This window comes from Phalacrocorax carbo, chromosome 29 (assembly GCF_963921805.1).
Source record: "Phalacrocorax carbo chromosome 29, bPhaCar2.1, whole genome shotgun sequence".
Taxonomy (NCBI): Eukaryota; Metazoa; Chordata; class Aves; order Suliformes; family Phalacrocoracidae; genus Phalacrocorax; species Phalacrocorax carbo.
The window spans coordinates 548,686-564,058 of record NC_087541.1 but is presented as its reverse complement, the minus strand read 5'-3'; the positions used below and the strand labels follow the sequence as shown (position 1 = coordinate 564,058).

At 66.7% G+C, this 15,373-nt stretch overlaps 1 protein-coding gene across 1 annotated transcript; it reads right to left on the bottom strand.

The window, feature by feature from the left end:
* Positions 1-216: 216 nt before the first annotated feature.
* On the bottom strand, positions 217-15,297 carry LOC135318269 (zinc finger protein 91-like; the record flags this gene model as incomplete). The annotated part of the gene is made up of 4 exons (XM_064475431.1): positions 217-1,569; positions 5,001-5,081; positions 5,760-5,986; positions 13,652-15,297. Coding segments are annotated over 4 exons (2,817 nt in total), but the record flags the coding sequence as incomplete, so codon positions are not given.
* Between the last annotated feature and the right edge of the window lie 76 nt (positions 15,298-15,373).

Genomic DNA, 15,373 nt, shown 5'->3' with positions numbered 1-15,373 from the left:
GTCCTCCCAGTGACCCCCCCATGTCTCCTAGTGTCCCCCCAGTGTCTCCCAGTCCATCCAGAGTCCTCCCAGTGTCCCCCAGGCCCCATCGCAGTGCATCCACTGTCTCCCAGTTCCCTCCCAGTGCCCCCCAGAGCCCCCCACGCCATCCAGTGTCCCTCCCAGTCCCTCCCAGCGACCCTCCCAGTGCCCCCCCAAGACCACCCCGCCCTGCAGTGATGCTCCAGGTCCTTTATTGCCGCCATCTCGGCGCTAACGAGGGCGCCGCGACGAGGGACTGCGGGGAAGCCACCCCTCCCCAGCCTGCCATGTCCCTGGGTGTCCCCAGGGGGTCCCCAGGGGGTCCCCAGGTGTCCCTGGGTGTCCCCAGGGTGGCTCCAAGGTCCCGCTTTAGGCCCAGATGTAGTGTGGTGGGCACGGTGTGGCGGTGAGGGCCACCAGGTGCCACGCTCCTTCATTAGGCCCTAACGAGGTGCCACCGTGATGGACCACGGCATGGAGATGCCACCACCCCGTCCTGTCCCGCTGAGTCCCCGGAGTGTCCCCAACCCACCTCCAAGGTCCAACCATCGCGTGGTGGACACCGTGCCATGCTACCGGGCTCCTTCGTTAGGCCCTAACGAGGTTCCCCCACGACGGACCCCGCCGCGGGGATGCTGGCGCCCATCCCGTCCTGGTGAACGTCCCCGATCCTTGTCCAAGGGCGCTAGGGGCCGCACGCCGGGTCCCCGTCGGGGTGGACCTTGAGGTGACGGGTGAACTGGGGCTTGTAGCGGAAGCGCTTGCCGCAGCGCCCGCAGCCGTAGGGCTTCTCCCCGGTGTGGATGCGCTGGTGCTTGACCAGGTTGGAGCTGACGCAGAAGCTCTTGCCGCAGGCGCCGCAGCGGAAGGGTCGCTCGCCCGTGTGGGTGCGCTGGTGCTCGATGAGCGTGGAGCTCTGCCCGAAGGCCTTCCCGCACTCCCCGCACCGGTAGGGCCGCTCGCCGGTGTGGGTCCGCTGGTGGGACGCCAAGTGGGTCTTCTTCTTGAAGCGCTTCCCGCATTGCCCGCAGGAGAAGGGCTTCTCCCCGGTGTGGGTCCGCTCGTGCTTGACCAGGTTGGAGCTGAGGCTGAAGGTCTTCCCGCAGCGCCCGCAGCCGTAGGGTTTCTCCCCGGTGTGGGTCCGGAGGTGTTTGACCAGGTTGGAGGTCCGTCCGAAGGTCTTCCCGCACTCGGGGCAGGCGTAGGGCATCTCGCCGGTGTGGGTGCGGTGATGCTCGGTCAAGGTGGAGCTGCGGCTGAAGGCGCGGGCGCAGACCGGGCAGGTGTAGGGCTTCTCGCCGGTGTGGGTCCGGAGGTGCTCGGCCAAGGTGGAGCTGCGGCTGAAGCTCTTCTCGCAATGGCCGCAGGTGAAGGGCTTCTCGCCCGTGTGGGTGCGCTGGTGCTCGATCAGGTTGGAGCTCTGCCCGAAGGCCTTCCCGCACTCGGTGCAGCGGTAGGGCTTCGGCGGCGTCCGGCCGCCCTCCAGGAGACCCAGCAGGTTGATGAAGCCGCGTGGGCGACCACCGCCGCGGGCCGGCGCCGCGGCGCCTGCGAGAGAGGGGAGGAACGTCCGTTGGGTCGTCGTGCAACCGCGGAGGGAGGCTCCACGGAGGAGAACATCTCCTGTGGGTCAGTCTGTGGCCATGGGGGGAGGCTCCATGGAGGAGAACATCTCCTGTGGGTCAGTCTGTGGCCATGGGGGGAGGCTCCATGGAGGAGAACATCTCCTGTGGGTCAGTCTGTGGCCATGGGGGGAGGCTCCACGGAGGAGAACATCTCCTGTGGGTCAGTCTGTGGCCACGGGGAGGGGCTCCATGGAGGAGAACATCTCCTGTGGGTCAGTCTGTGGCCATGGGGGGAGGCTCCATGGAGGAGAACATCTCCTGTGGGTCAGTCTGTGGCCATGGGGGGAGGCTCCATGGAGGAGAACATCTCCTGTGGGTCAGTCTGTGGCCATGGGGGGAGGCTCCATGGAGGAGAACATCTCCTGTGGGTCAGTCTGTGGCCATGGGGGGAGGCTCCATGGAGGAGAACATCTCCTGTGGGTCAGTCTGTGGCCATGGGGGGAGGCTCCATGGAGGAGAACATCTCCTGTGGGTCAGTCTGTGGCCATGGGGGGAGGCTCCATGGAGGAGAACATCTCCTGTGGGTCAGTCTGTGGCCATGGGGGGAGGCTCCATGGAGGAGAACATCTCCTGTGGGTCAGTCTGTGGCCACGGGGAGGGGCTCCATGGAGGAGAACATCTCCTGTGGGTCAGTCTGTGGCCATGGGGGGAGGCTCCATGGAGGAGAACATCTCCTGTGGGTCAGTCTGTGGCCACGGGGGGAGGCTCCAGAAAGGAGAACATCTCCTGTGGGTCAGTCTGTGGCCATGGGGGGAGGCTCCATGGAGGAGAACATCTCCTGTGGGTCAGTCTCTAGCCACGGGGGGGGGCTCCATGGAGGAGAACATCTCCTGTGGGTCAGTCTCTAGCCACGGGGAGGGGCTCCAGAAAGGAGAACATCTCCTGTGGGTCAGTCTGTGGCCACGGGGGGAGGCTCCAGAAAGGAGAACATCTCCTGTGGGTCAGTCTGTGGCCACGGGGGGAGGCTCCAGAAAGGAGAACATCTCCTGTGGGTCAGTCTGTGGCCACGGGGGGAGGCTCCATGGAGGAGAACATCTCCTGTGGGTCAGTCTGTGGCCACGGGGGGAGGCTCCATGGAGGAGAACATCTCCTGTGGGTCAGTCTGTGGCCATGGGGGGAGGCTCCAGAAAGGAGAACATCTCCTGTGGGTCAGTCTGTGGCCATGGGGGGAGGCTCCATGGAGGAGAACATCTCCTGTGGGTCAGTCTGTGGCCATGGGGGGAGGCTCCAGAAAGGAGAACATCTCCTGTGGGTCAGTCTGTGGCCACGGGGGGGGGCTCCATGGAGGAGAACATCTCCTGTGGGTCAGTCTGTGGCCATGGGGGGAGGCTCCAGAAAGGAGAACATCTCCCGTGGGTCAGTCTGTGGCCACGGGGGGGGGCTCCATGGAGGAGAACATCTCCTGTGGGTCAGTCTGTGGCCATGGGGGGGGCTCCATGGAGGAGAACATCTCCTGTGGGTCAGTCTGTGGCCACGGGGGGAGGCTCCATGGAGGAGAACATCTCCTGTGGGTCAGTCTGTGGCCACGGGGGGGGCTCCATGGAGGAGAACATCTCCTGTGGGTCAGTCTGTGGCCATGGGGGGGGCTCCATGGAGGAGAACATCTCCTGTGGGTCAGTCTGTGGCCACGGGGGGAGGCTGCACGGAGGAGAACATCTCCTGTGGGTCAGTCTGTGGCCACGGGGGGAGGCTCCATGGAGGAGAACATCTCCTGTGGGTCAGTCTGTGGCCATGGGGGGAGGCTCCAGAAAGGAGAACATCTCCTGTGGGTCAGTCTGTGGCCACGGGGGGAGGCTCCATGGAGGAGAACATCTCCTGTGGGTCAGTCTGTGGCCACGGGGGGAGGCTCCATGGAGGAGAACATCTCCTGTGGGTCAGTCTGTGGCCACGGGGGGGGGCTCCACGGAGGAGAACATCTCCTGTGGGTCAGTCTGTGGCCACGGGGGGAGGCTCCATGGAGGAGAACATCTCCTGTGGGTCAGTCTGTGGCCATGGGGGGGGGCTCCATGGAGGAGAACATCTCCTGTGGGTCAGTCTGTGGCCATGGGGGGAGGCTCCATGGAGGAGAACATCTCCTGTGGGTCAGTCTGTGGCCATGGGGGGAGGCTCCATGGAGGAGAACATCTCCTGTGGGTCAGTCTGTGGCCACGGGGGGAGGCTCCATGGAGGAGAACATCTCCTGTGGGTCAGTCTGTGGCCACGGGGGGAGGCTCCATGGAGGAGAACATCTCCTGTGGGTCAGTCTGTGGCCACGGGGGGAGGCTCCAGAAAGGAGAACATCTCCTGTGGGTCAGTCTGTGGCCACGGGGGGAGGCTCCATGGAGGAGAACATCTCCTGTGGGTCAGTCTGTGGCCACGGGGGGAGGCTCCAGAAAGGAGAACATCTCCTGTGGGTCAGTCTGTGGCCATGGGGGGAGGCTCCATGGAGGAGAACATCTCCTGTGGGTCAGTCTGTGGCCATGGGGGGAGGCTCCATGGAGGAGAACATCTCCTGTGGGTCAGTCTGTGGCCACGGGGGGAGGCTCCATGGAGGAGAACATCTCCTGTGGGTCAGTCTGTGGCCATGGGGGGAGGCTCCATGGAGGAGAACATCTCCTGTGGGTCAGTCTGTGGCCATGGGGGGAGGCTCCATGGAGGAGAACATCTCCTGTGGGTCAGTCTGTGGCCATGGGGGGAGGCTCCACGGAGGAGAACATCTCCTGTGGGTCAGTCTGTGGCCACGGGGGGAGGCTCCATGGAGGAGAACATCTCCTGTGGGTCAGTCTGTGGCCACGGGGGGAGGCTCCATGGAGGAGAACATCTCCTGTGGGTCAGTCTGTGGCCATGGGGGGAGGCTCCATGGAGGAGAACATCTCCTGTGGGTCAGTCTGTGGCCACGGGGGGAGGCTCCATGGAGGAGAACATCTCCTGTGGGTCAGTCTGTGGCTATGGGGGGAGGCTCCATGGAGGAGAACATCTCCTGTGGGTCAGTCTGTGGCCATGGGGGGGGGCTCCATGGAGGAGAACATCTCCTGTGGGTCAGTCTGTGGCCATGGGGGGGGGCTCCATGGAGGAGAACATCTCCTGTGGGTCAGTCTGTGGCCACGGGGGGAGGCTCCATGGAGGAGAACATCTCCCACATGGTATTTGCCCACCTTGAGGACCACTCCCAGCCTAAGACCATCTCCTGGGCGATATTTTTCCAGCCAAGCAGGAGAACGTCTCCGGGCCACCATTTTCTCTGCCATGGATGAGTGTTCCCAGTAGAAGCCCATCCCCTCGCCCACATTTTCCCCATTTCCCTGTTTTTTTCCCCAAAGGATGATCTCCTGGCTGCTTCTCCGGCCACCCCCCCGCTGTGTCCCCCCCCCTCACCTGCGCAGGGCTCTGTAGGGGGGTCCCCGTCACCCCGCTCCCGGGGAGGGCACGGCTCGACCCCCGGCTCCATCGCGCTGGCTGGGGGCCGCGGGCAGAAACGGGGGGAAAAAAGGCAATAAATGAAAAAAAAAAAAATCCCGATGTTTTTCACCCAAATCAAACGATCCCCCCCCCCCCAATTGCACCCCCGTGCATTTAGGTAGTTTGGCAGCCCCCACACCTGGGAGCAGTCAGCCCGATTTCCCCCTCTTTCACCCCGAAACACCACCCCCTTAGGTAACCCTGCATCTCAATTTCTGCAACCAATCAGCCCGTTTTCCCCCTTTTTCACCCCAAAACGTTATCCCCACAATGAGTTAATTTTGCACCCCCCACCCCTCCAAGCAACCCGCGCATTTTCCTCTGCTTTTCCCCCCCAAAACACGATCCCCACAATGAGTTAATGCCGCGCCCCTCCCCCGCCTGAGCGCGAAGTCCCATTTCCCCCTTTTTCAGCCCAAAACACCGTCCTCACAATGAGTTACTTCCGCACCTCCCCCCCCCCCCCGAGGAATCAGCCCAGTTCCTCCCTTTCACCCCAAAACACGGTCCCCACAATGAGTTAATTTCACAAACCCCTCCCCCACGAGAACAACCCCCTTTTTCACCCCCAAACGCCCCCCCCCCCCCCGTTATCTCCTCCACCGCCCGACCCAAGACATCGACCCATTTTCCCCCTTTTTCCCCCCAAAACCCGGGGAGGCGGGGAACACTCACCCTGCCCCCGCGACTGCTGTGGCAGCTCCCGGCGCTGCCAGGCCCAATCCGGGTGTTTTTCGACCCAAAACGGCGGCTCTTTGCCCGTTCCGGACAATGGTGGCGGGAGAACGGCGCTTCCTGCCGCAAAGGCTGGCGGGGACACGCCAAGAACACGCGTGGCCCCTGGGAGCATGTGAAGGGACACGGGTGGTCCCTGGGAACACGTGAAGGGACACGCGTGGCCCCTGGGAACACGTGAAGGGACACGCGTGGTCCCTGGGAGCACGTGAAGGGACACGCGTGGTCCCTGGGAACATGTGAAGGGACACGGGTGGTCCCTGGGAACACGTGAATGGACACGCGTGGTCCCTGGGAGCACGTGAAGGGACACGGGTGGTCCCTGGGAACAAGTGAAGGGACACGCGTGGTCCCTGGGAGCATGTGAAGGGACACGCGTGGTCCCTGGGAGCACGTGAAGGGACACGGGTGGTCCCTGGGAGCACGTGAAGGGACACGCGTGGCCCCTGGGAACATGTGAAGGGACACGCGTGGCCCCTGGGAACACGTGAAGGGACACGCGTGGTCCCTGGGAACATGTGAACGGACACGGGTGGTCCCTGGGAGCATGTGAAGGGACACGGGTGGTCCCTGGGAACACGTGAAGGGACACGGGTGGTCCCTGGGAACACGTGAAGGGACACGCGTGGCCCCTGGGAACACGTGAAGGGACACGCGTGGTCCCTGGGAACACGTGAAGGGACACGGGTGGTCCCTGGGAGCATGTGAAGGGACACGGGTGGTCCCTGGGAACACGTGAAGGGACACGGGTGGCCCCATGGAACACGTGAAGGGACACGCGTGGTCCCTGGGAACACGTGAAGGGACACGCGTGGTCCCTGGAAACACGTGAAGGGACACGCGTGGTCCCTGGGAACACGTGAAGGGACACGCGTGGCCCCTGGGAGCATGTGAAGGGACACGGGTGGTCCCTGGGAACACGTGAAGGGACACGGGTGGTCCCTGGGAGCACGTGAAGGGACACGGGTGGTCCCTGGGAGCATGTGAAGGGACACGGGTGGTCCCTGGGAACACGTGAAGGGACACGGGTGGTCCCTGGGAGCATGTGAAGGGACACGCGTGGCCCCTGGGAGCACGTGAAGGGACACGGGTGGTCCCTGGGAACACGTGAAGGGACACGCGTGGCCCCTGGGAGCACGTGAAGGGACACGCGTGGTCCCTGGGAACACGTGAAGGGACACGCGTGGCCCCTGGGAGCACGTGAAGGGACACGCGTGGCCCCTGGGAGCACGTGAAGGGACACGGGTGGTCCCTGGGAGCACGTGAAGGGACACGGGTGGCCCCTGGGAACACGTGAAGGGACACGGGTGGTCCCTGGGAGCACGTGAAGGGACACGGGTGGTCCCTGGGAACACGTGAAGGGACACGCGTGGTCCCTGGGAACACGTGAAGGGACACGGGTGGTCCCTGGGAGCACGTGAAGGGACACGGGTGGCCCCTGGGAACACGTGAAGGGACACGGGTGGTCCCTGGGAGCACGTGAAGGGACACGCGTGGCCCCTGGGAGAACGTGAAGGGACACGTGTGGTCCCTGGGAACACGTGAAGGGACACGGGTGGTCCCTGGGAGCACATGAAGGGACACGCGTGGTCCCTGGGAACACGTGAAGGGACACGCGTGGTCCCTGGGAACACGTGAAGGGACACGGGTGGTCCCTGGGAGCACGTGAAGGGACACGCGTGGCCCCTGGGAACACGTGAAGGGACACGCGTGGTCCCTGGGAACACGTGAAGGGACACGCGTGGTCCCTGGGAACACGTGAAGGGACACGGGTGGTCCCTGGGAGCACGTGAAGGGACACGCGTGGTCCCTGGGAGCACGTGAAGGGACACGCGTGGTCCCTGGGAGCACGTGAAGGGACACGCGTGGCCCCTGGGAGCACGTGAAGGGACACGGGTGGTCCCTGGGAGCACGTGAAGGGACACGGGTGGTCCCTGGGAACACGTGAAGGGACACGGGTGGTCCCTGGGAACACGTGAAGGGACACGCGTGGCCCCTGGGAACACGTGAAGGGACACGGGTGGTCCCTGGGAACACGTGAAGGGACACGCGTGGCCCCTGGGAACACGTGAAGGGACACGCGTGGCCCCTGGGAACACGTGAAGGGACACGCGTGGTCCCTGGGAGCACGTGAAGGGACACGCGTGGTCCCTGGGAGCACGTTAAGGGACACGGGTGGTCCCTGGGAACACGTGAAGGGACACGCGTGGCCCCTGGGAGCACGTGAAGGGACACGGGTGGTCCCTGGGAGCACGTGAAGGGACACGCGTGGTCCCTGGGAACACGTGAAGGGACACGGGTGGTCCCTGGGAACACGTGAAGGGACACGGGTGGTCCCTGGGAGCACGTGAAGGGACACGCGTGGTCCCTGGGAGCACGTTAAGGGACACGGGTGGCCCCTGGGAGCATGTGAAGGGACACGGGTGGCCCCTGGGAACACGTGAACGGACACGGGTTGTCCCTGGGAACACGTGAAGGGACACGCGTGGTCCCTGGGAACACGTGAAGGGACACGCGTGGCCCCTGGGAACACGTGAAGGGACACGCGTGGTCCCTGGGAACACGTGAAGGGACAGGCGTGGCCCCTGGGAGCACGTGAAGGGACATGGGTGGTCCCTGGGAACACGTGAAGGGACACGGGTGGTCCCTGGGAACACGTGAAGGGACACGCGTGGTCCCTGGGAACACGTGAAGGGACACGCATGGCCCCTGGGAACACGTGAAGGGACACGCGTGGCCCCTGGGAACACGTGAAGGGACACGGGTGGTCCCTGGGAGCATGTGAAGGGACACGGGTGGTCCCTGGGAGCACGTGAAGGGACACGCGTGGTCCCTGGGAACACGTGAAGGGACACGGGTGGTCCCTGGGAGCACGTGAAGGGATACGCGTGGTCCCTGGGAGCACGTGAAGAGACACGCGTGGCCCCTGGGAACACGTGAAGGGACACGCGTGGTCCCTGGGAGCACGTGAAGGGACACGGGTGGCCCCTGGGAACACGTGAAGGGACACGGGTGGTCCCTGGGAACACGTGAAGGGACACGGGTGGCCCCATGGAACACGTGAAGGGACACGGGTGGTCCCTGGGAACACGTGAAGGGACACGGGTGGTCCCTGGGAGCACGTGAAGGGACACGCGTCGTCCCTGGGAGCACGTGAAGGGACACGGGTGGTCCCTGGGAGCACGTTAAGGGACACGGGTGGCCCCTGGGAGCATGTGAAGGGACACGGGTGGCCCCTGGGAACACGTGAACGGACATGGGTGGTCCCTGGGAACACGTGAAGGGACACGCGTGGTCCCTGGGAACACGTGAAGGTACACGCGTGGTCCCTGGGAACACGTGAAGGGACACGGGTGGTCCCTGGGAACACGTGAAGGGACACGCGTGGCCCCTGGGAGCACGTGAAGGGACACGCGTGGCCCCTGGGAACACGTGAAGGGACACGGGTGGCCCCTGGGAACACGTGAAGGGACACGGGTGGTCCCTGGGAACACGTGAAGGGACACGCGTGGCCCCTGGGAACACGTGAAGGGACACGCGTGGTCCCTGGGAGCACGTGAAGGGACACGCGTGGTCCCTGGGAGCACGTTAAGGGACACGGGTGGCCCCTGGGAGCATGTGAAGGGACACGGGTGGCCCCTGGGAACACGTGAACGGACACGGGTGGTCCCCGGGAACACGTGAAGGGACACGCGTGGCCCCTGGGAACACGTGAAGGGACACGGGTGGTCCCTGGGAACACGTGAAGGGACACGGGTGGCCCCTGGGAGCACGTGAAGGGACACGGGTGGTCCCTGGGAACACGTGAAGGGACACGGGTGGTCCCTGGGAACACGTGAAGGGAGACGGGTGGTCCCTGGGAGCACGTGAAGGGACACGGGTGGTCCCTGGGAAAACGTGAAGGGACACGGGTGGTCCCTGGGAACACGTGAAGGGACACGCGTGGTCCCTGGGAGCACGTGAAGGGACACGGGTGGTCCCTGGGAGCACGTGAAGGGACACGGGTGGTCCCTGGGAACACGTGAAGGGACACGCGTGGTCCCTGGGAACACGTGAAGGGACACGCGTGGCCCCTGGGAACACGTGAAGGGACACGCGTGGTCCCTGGGAGCACGTGAAGGGACACGGGTGGTCCCTGGGAGCACGTGAAGGGACACGCGTGGCCCCTGGGAACACGTGAAGGGACACGCGTGGTCCCTGGGAACACGTGAAGGGACACGGGTGGTCCCTGGGAACACGTGAAGGGACACGGGTGGCCCCTGGGAGCACGTGAAGGGACACGCGTGGTCCCTGGGAACACGTGAAGGGACACGCGTGGTCCCTGGGAGCACGTGAAGGGACACGGGTGGTCCCTGGGAGCACGTGAAGGGACACGCGTGGTCCCTGGGAGCACGTTAAGGGACACGGGTGGCCCCTGGGAGCATGTGAAGGGACACGGGTGGCCCCTGGGAACACGTGAACGGACACGGGTTGTCCCTGGGAACACGTGAAGGGACACGCGTGGTCCCTGGGAACACGTGAAGGGACACGCGTGGCCCCTGGGAACACGTGAAGGGACACGCGTGGTCCCTGGGAACACGTGAAGGGACACGCGTGGCCCCTGGGAGCACGTGAAGGGACACGGGTGGTCCCTGGGAACACGTGAAGGGACACGGGTGGTCCCTGGGAACACGTGAAGGGAGACGGGTGGTCCCTGGGAGCACGTGAAGGGACACGGGTGGTCCCTGGGAACACGTGAAGGGACACGCGTGGTCCCTGGGAACACGTGAAGGGACACGCGTGGTCCCTGGGAGCACGTGAAGGGACACGGGTGGTCCCTGGGAGCACGTGAAGGGACACGGGTGGTCCCTGGGAACACGTGAAGGGACACGCGTGGTCCCTGGGAACACGTGAAGGGACACGCATGGCCCCATGGAACACGTGAAGGGACACGCGTGGCCCCTGGGAACACGTGAAGGGACACGGGTGGTCCCTGGGAGCATGTGAAGGGACACGGGTGGTCCCTGGGAGCACGTGAAGGGACACGCGTGGTCCCTGGGAACACGTGAAGGGACACGGGTGGTCCCTGGGAGCACGTGAAGGGACACGCGTGGTCCCTGGGAGCACGTGAAGAGACACGCGTGGCCCCTGGGAACACGTGAAGGGACACGCGTGGTCCCTGGGAGCACGTGAAGGGACACGGGTGGCCCCTGGGAACACGTGAAGGGACACGGGTGGTCCCTGGGAACACGTGAAGGGACACGGGTGGTCCCTGGGAACACGTGAAGGGACACGGGTGGCCCCATGGAACACGTGAAGGGACACGCGTGGCCCCTGGGAACACGTGAAGGGACACGGGTGGTCCCTGGGAGCACGTGAAGGGACACGCGTCGTCCCTGGGAGCACGTGAAGGGACACGGGTGGTCCCTGGGAGCACGTGAAGGGACACGGGTGGCCCCTGGGAGCATGTGAAGGGACACGGGTGGCCCCTGGGAACACGTGAACGGACATGGGTGGTCCCTGGGAACACGTGAAGGGACACGCGTGGTCCCTGGGAACACGTGAAGGTACACGCGTGGTCCCTGGGAACACGTGAAGGGACACGGGTGGTCCCTGGGAACACGTGAAGGGACACGCGTGGCCCCTGGGAGCACGTGAAGGGACACGGGTGGTCCCTGGGAGCACGTGAAGGGACACGCGTGGCCCCTGGGAGCACGTGAAGGGACACGGGTGGTCCCTGGGAACACGTGAAGGGACACGGGTGGTCCCTGGGAGCACGTGAAGGGACACGCGTCGTCCCTGGGAGCACGTGAAGGGACACGGGTGGTCCCTGGGAGCACGTGAAGGGACACGGGTGGTCCCTGGGAACACGTGCAGGGACACGCGTGGTCCCTGGGAACACGTGAAGGGACACGCATGGCCCCTGGGAACACGTGAAGGGACACGGGTGGTCCCTGGGAACACGTGAAGGCTCCCAGTAAATGCCTAGTGCCTCCCCCGGCCCTCCCAGTGCCCCCAGTGCCCCCCCCCATGCCCTCCCCAGTAACCCCAGTAACCCCCAGTGCCCCCCGAGTGCCTCCCCAGTACCCCCAGTGCCCCCCAAATCCCTCCCCAGTAACCCCCAGTGTCCCCCCATGCCCTCCCCAGTAACCCCAGTAACCCCCAGTGCCCCCCCAGTCCCTCCCCAGTACCCCTGGTGCCCCCCCAGTCCCTCCCCAGTAACCCCAGTAACCCAGTACCCCCCCAGTCCCTCCCCAGTACCCCTGGTCCCCCCCCAGACCCTCCCCAGTAACCCCCGTAACCCCCGCTGCCCCCCCAGTCCCTCCCCAGTACCCCCGGTGCCCCCCCAGTCCCTCCCCAGAAACCCCGGTGCCCCCCGTCCCTCCCCAGTAACCCCGGTGCCCCCCCAGACCTTCCCCAGTAACCCCAGTCCCTCCCCAGACCCTCCCCAGTACCCTCAGTGCCCCCCAAGTCCCTCCCCAGCAACCCCGGTGCCCCCCCAGACCCTCCCCAGTACCCCCGGTGCCCCCCCAGTCCCTCCCCAGTAACCCCAGTGCCCCCCCAGACCCTCCCCAGTACCCCCGGTGCCACCTCAGTCCCTCCCCAGTAACCCCAGTAACCCCGGTGCCCCCCCAGTCCCTCCCCAGTGACCCCGGTGCCCCCCCAGTCCCTCCCCAGTAACCCCCGGTGCCCCCCCAGTCCCTCCCCAGTAACCCCCTGTGCCCCCCCAGTCCCTCCCCAATGCCCCCGGTGCCCCCCCAGTCCCTCCCCAGTAACCCCAATAACCCCCCAGTCCCTCCCCAGTACCCCTGGTGCCCCCCCAGACCCTCCCCAGTGCCCCTGGTGCCGCCCCAGTCCCTCCCCAGTAACCCCAGTGCCCCCCCAGTCCCTCCCCAGTGCCCCCGGTGCCCCCCCCAGTCCCTCCCCAGTAAACCCAGTCCCTCCCCAGACCCTCCCCAGTAACCCCAGTAACCCCAACAGCAGCGTTCACCACTATTTATTGGAATCCTGGGGGTCCCCCCACGCCCTCCCCCACCCAGGAGGGGCCCGGGCGCCCGCGGCGGCTCGAGGTCACCCGGCTCCGGTGTTGGGGGGCGGTGCCGGACCCCGGGACCCCCCTGGGGGGGTGGGGAGGGAGATGGGGGTCACGGGGAGCGGGGAGGTGGCCCTGGGGCAGGGTGATGGAGGCCGGGAGGGTCCTCCAAGACGAGGCCACGGCCTTGGGGCACCGCGATGGCCCTGGGGCAGGGTGATGGAGGCCGGGAGGGTCCTCCAAGGCGAGGCCGTGGCCGTGGGGCACCGCGATGGCCCTGGGGCAGGGTGATGGAGGCCGGGAGGGTCCTCCAAGGCGAGGCCGTGGCTGTGGGGCACCGCGATGGCTCTGGGGCAGGGTGATGGAGGGTGGGAGGGTCCTCCAAGGCAAGGCCGTGGCCGTGGGGCACCGCGATGGCTCTGGGGCAGGGTGATGGAGGGTGGGAGGGTCCTCCAAGGCGAGGCCATGGCCTTGGGGCACCGCGATGGCCCTGGGCTACCATGATGGATGCCGGGAGAGTCCTCCAAGATGAAGCCACGGCCTTGGGGCACCGCGATGGCCCTGGGCTACCATGATGGATGCCGGGAGAGTCCTCCAAGATGAAGCCACGGCCTTGGGGCACCGCGATGGCTCTGGGGCAGGGTGATGGAGGGTGGGAGGGTCCTCCAAGACGAAGCCACGGCCTTGGGGCACCGCGATGGCCCTGGGCTACCATGATGGATGCCGGGAGAGTCCTCCAAGATGAGGCCACGGCCGTGGGGCACGCTCACGGGCCTGGCCCGCGCCGGGGCACCCTGGCCTGGGTCGAGGTGGGTGGTCTCAGGCGAGGTGGGTGCGCTGGTGCTTGCTGAAGGCCGAGCTCCACCCGAAGGTCTTGCCGCACTGGGCGCAGCGGTAGGGCCGCTCGCCGGTGTGGGTGTGCCGGTGCTCCAGGAGGTTGGCGCTCTGCCGGAAGCTCTTGCCGCAGTCCCCGCAGCGGTAGGGCCGCTCGCCGGTGTGGGTGCGCCGGTGCTTGGCCAGGTGGGAATTCTGGCAGAAGCTCTTGCCGCAGAGCCCGCAGGTGTAGGGTCGCTCGCCGGTGTGGGTGCGCTGGTGCTGGATGAGGTTGGAGCTCTGCCGGAACGCCTTCCCGCACTCGGTGCAGCGGTAGGGCCGCTCGCCGGTGTGGGTCAGCCGGTGCTTGGCCAGGTAGGAGCCGAGGGCGAAGCCCTTGCCACAGAGCGGGCAGAAGTGCCGCTCGCCCGCCCCGTGGGTCCGCCGGTGCTCGGCCAGGTTGGAGCTCTGGCTGAAGATCTTGCCGCACTCGGGGCACTTGTAGGGCTTCTCGCCGGTGTGGGTCACCTGGTGCCGGAGGAGCTTGGAGCTCTGCCCGAAGGCTTTGCCGCACTCCGGGCACTTGTAGGGCTTGGCGGGCGGGCGGCAAGCGCGGAGGTGCCGGGCTAACCGGCAGCTCCAAAGGAAGGCGGCTCCGCAGTGGGGACAGCCCAGGGGCTGCTCGGGCTGGTGGTGCCGCAGCCCGGCCGGCTGCGCGTAGGCTTTGCCGCAAGCCTCGCAGCGGTAGGGCTTGGCTGCCGGACCGTGCCGCCGCCGGCGGTGCCGGGCCAGCTGGGCGCTGCCCTCAAACCGCTCGGGGCAGAGCGGGCAGGCGAAGGCACCGGCGTGGGTCTGCCGGTGGAGCAGCAGGGTGCCGCCGTGCCGGAAGGCCTGGCCGCACTCCTCGCAGCGGTGCGGCCGGTCGTCGCCGCGGTCATCGCCGTCGCGGTCCTCGCCGGCGGCGCCCCGATCCCCGGCGTCGCCGCCGTGATGCTTCTTACGGTGTCCGGCCAACGCCGCCGGCCGGGGGAACTGCTCGCCGCAGTCCCGGCACCGGTGCCCGCCGTGAGCCCCGCGCCGGTGCTTGGCCAGGTCGGAGCTGACGGCGAAGCGACGGCCGCACTCGGGGCAGCCGTAGGGCCGCTCGCCGGTGTGGGTCCGCCGGTGGGTGGCCAGGGTGGACTTACGACCGAAAGCGCGGCCGCATTCGGGGCAGCCGTAGGGCCGCTCGCCGGTGTGGGTCCGGCGGTGGTGGACCAAGGTGGAGCTCTGGCTGAAGCGGGCGCCGCACTGCCCGCAGCGGAAGGGTTTCTCGCCGGTGTGGGTCCGCTGGTGCTCCAGGAGGGTGGACCCTCGGCTGAAGGCTTTGCCGCACTCGCCGCAGGCGTGGGGCTTGGCGCCGGCGTGGCCCTTGCGGTGCTCCAGCAGCGACGAGCTCCAGCCGAAGGCCTTGCCGCACTCCCCGCAGCGGTAGGGCCGCTCGCCCGTGTGCACCCGCCGGTGCTTCAGGAGGTTGGAGCTCTGGGCGAAGGCTTTGCCGCACTCGCCGCAGCGGTAGGGCCGGGGGGTGGCCTCCCCGCCGCCGCCTTCAGCCTCCTCCTCCTCCTCCTCCTCCTCGTCCTCCTCACCTGCAAGGGAGGGGGACAGCGGGGGTCACCCGCGCCGCAGTCCCCCCCCCCACCCCGCCCCCGCCCCGCACCGCCGGCACGACGGCGAGGACTCACCCGGC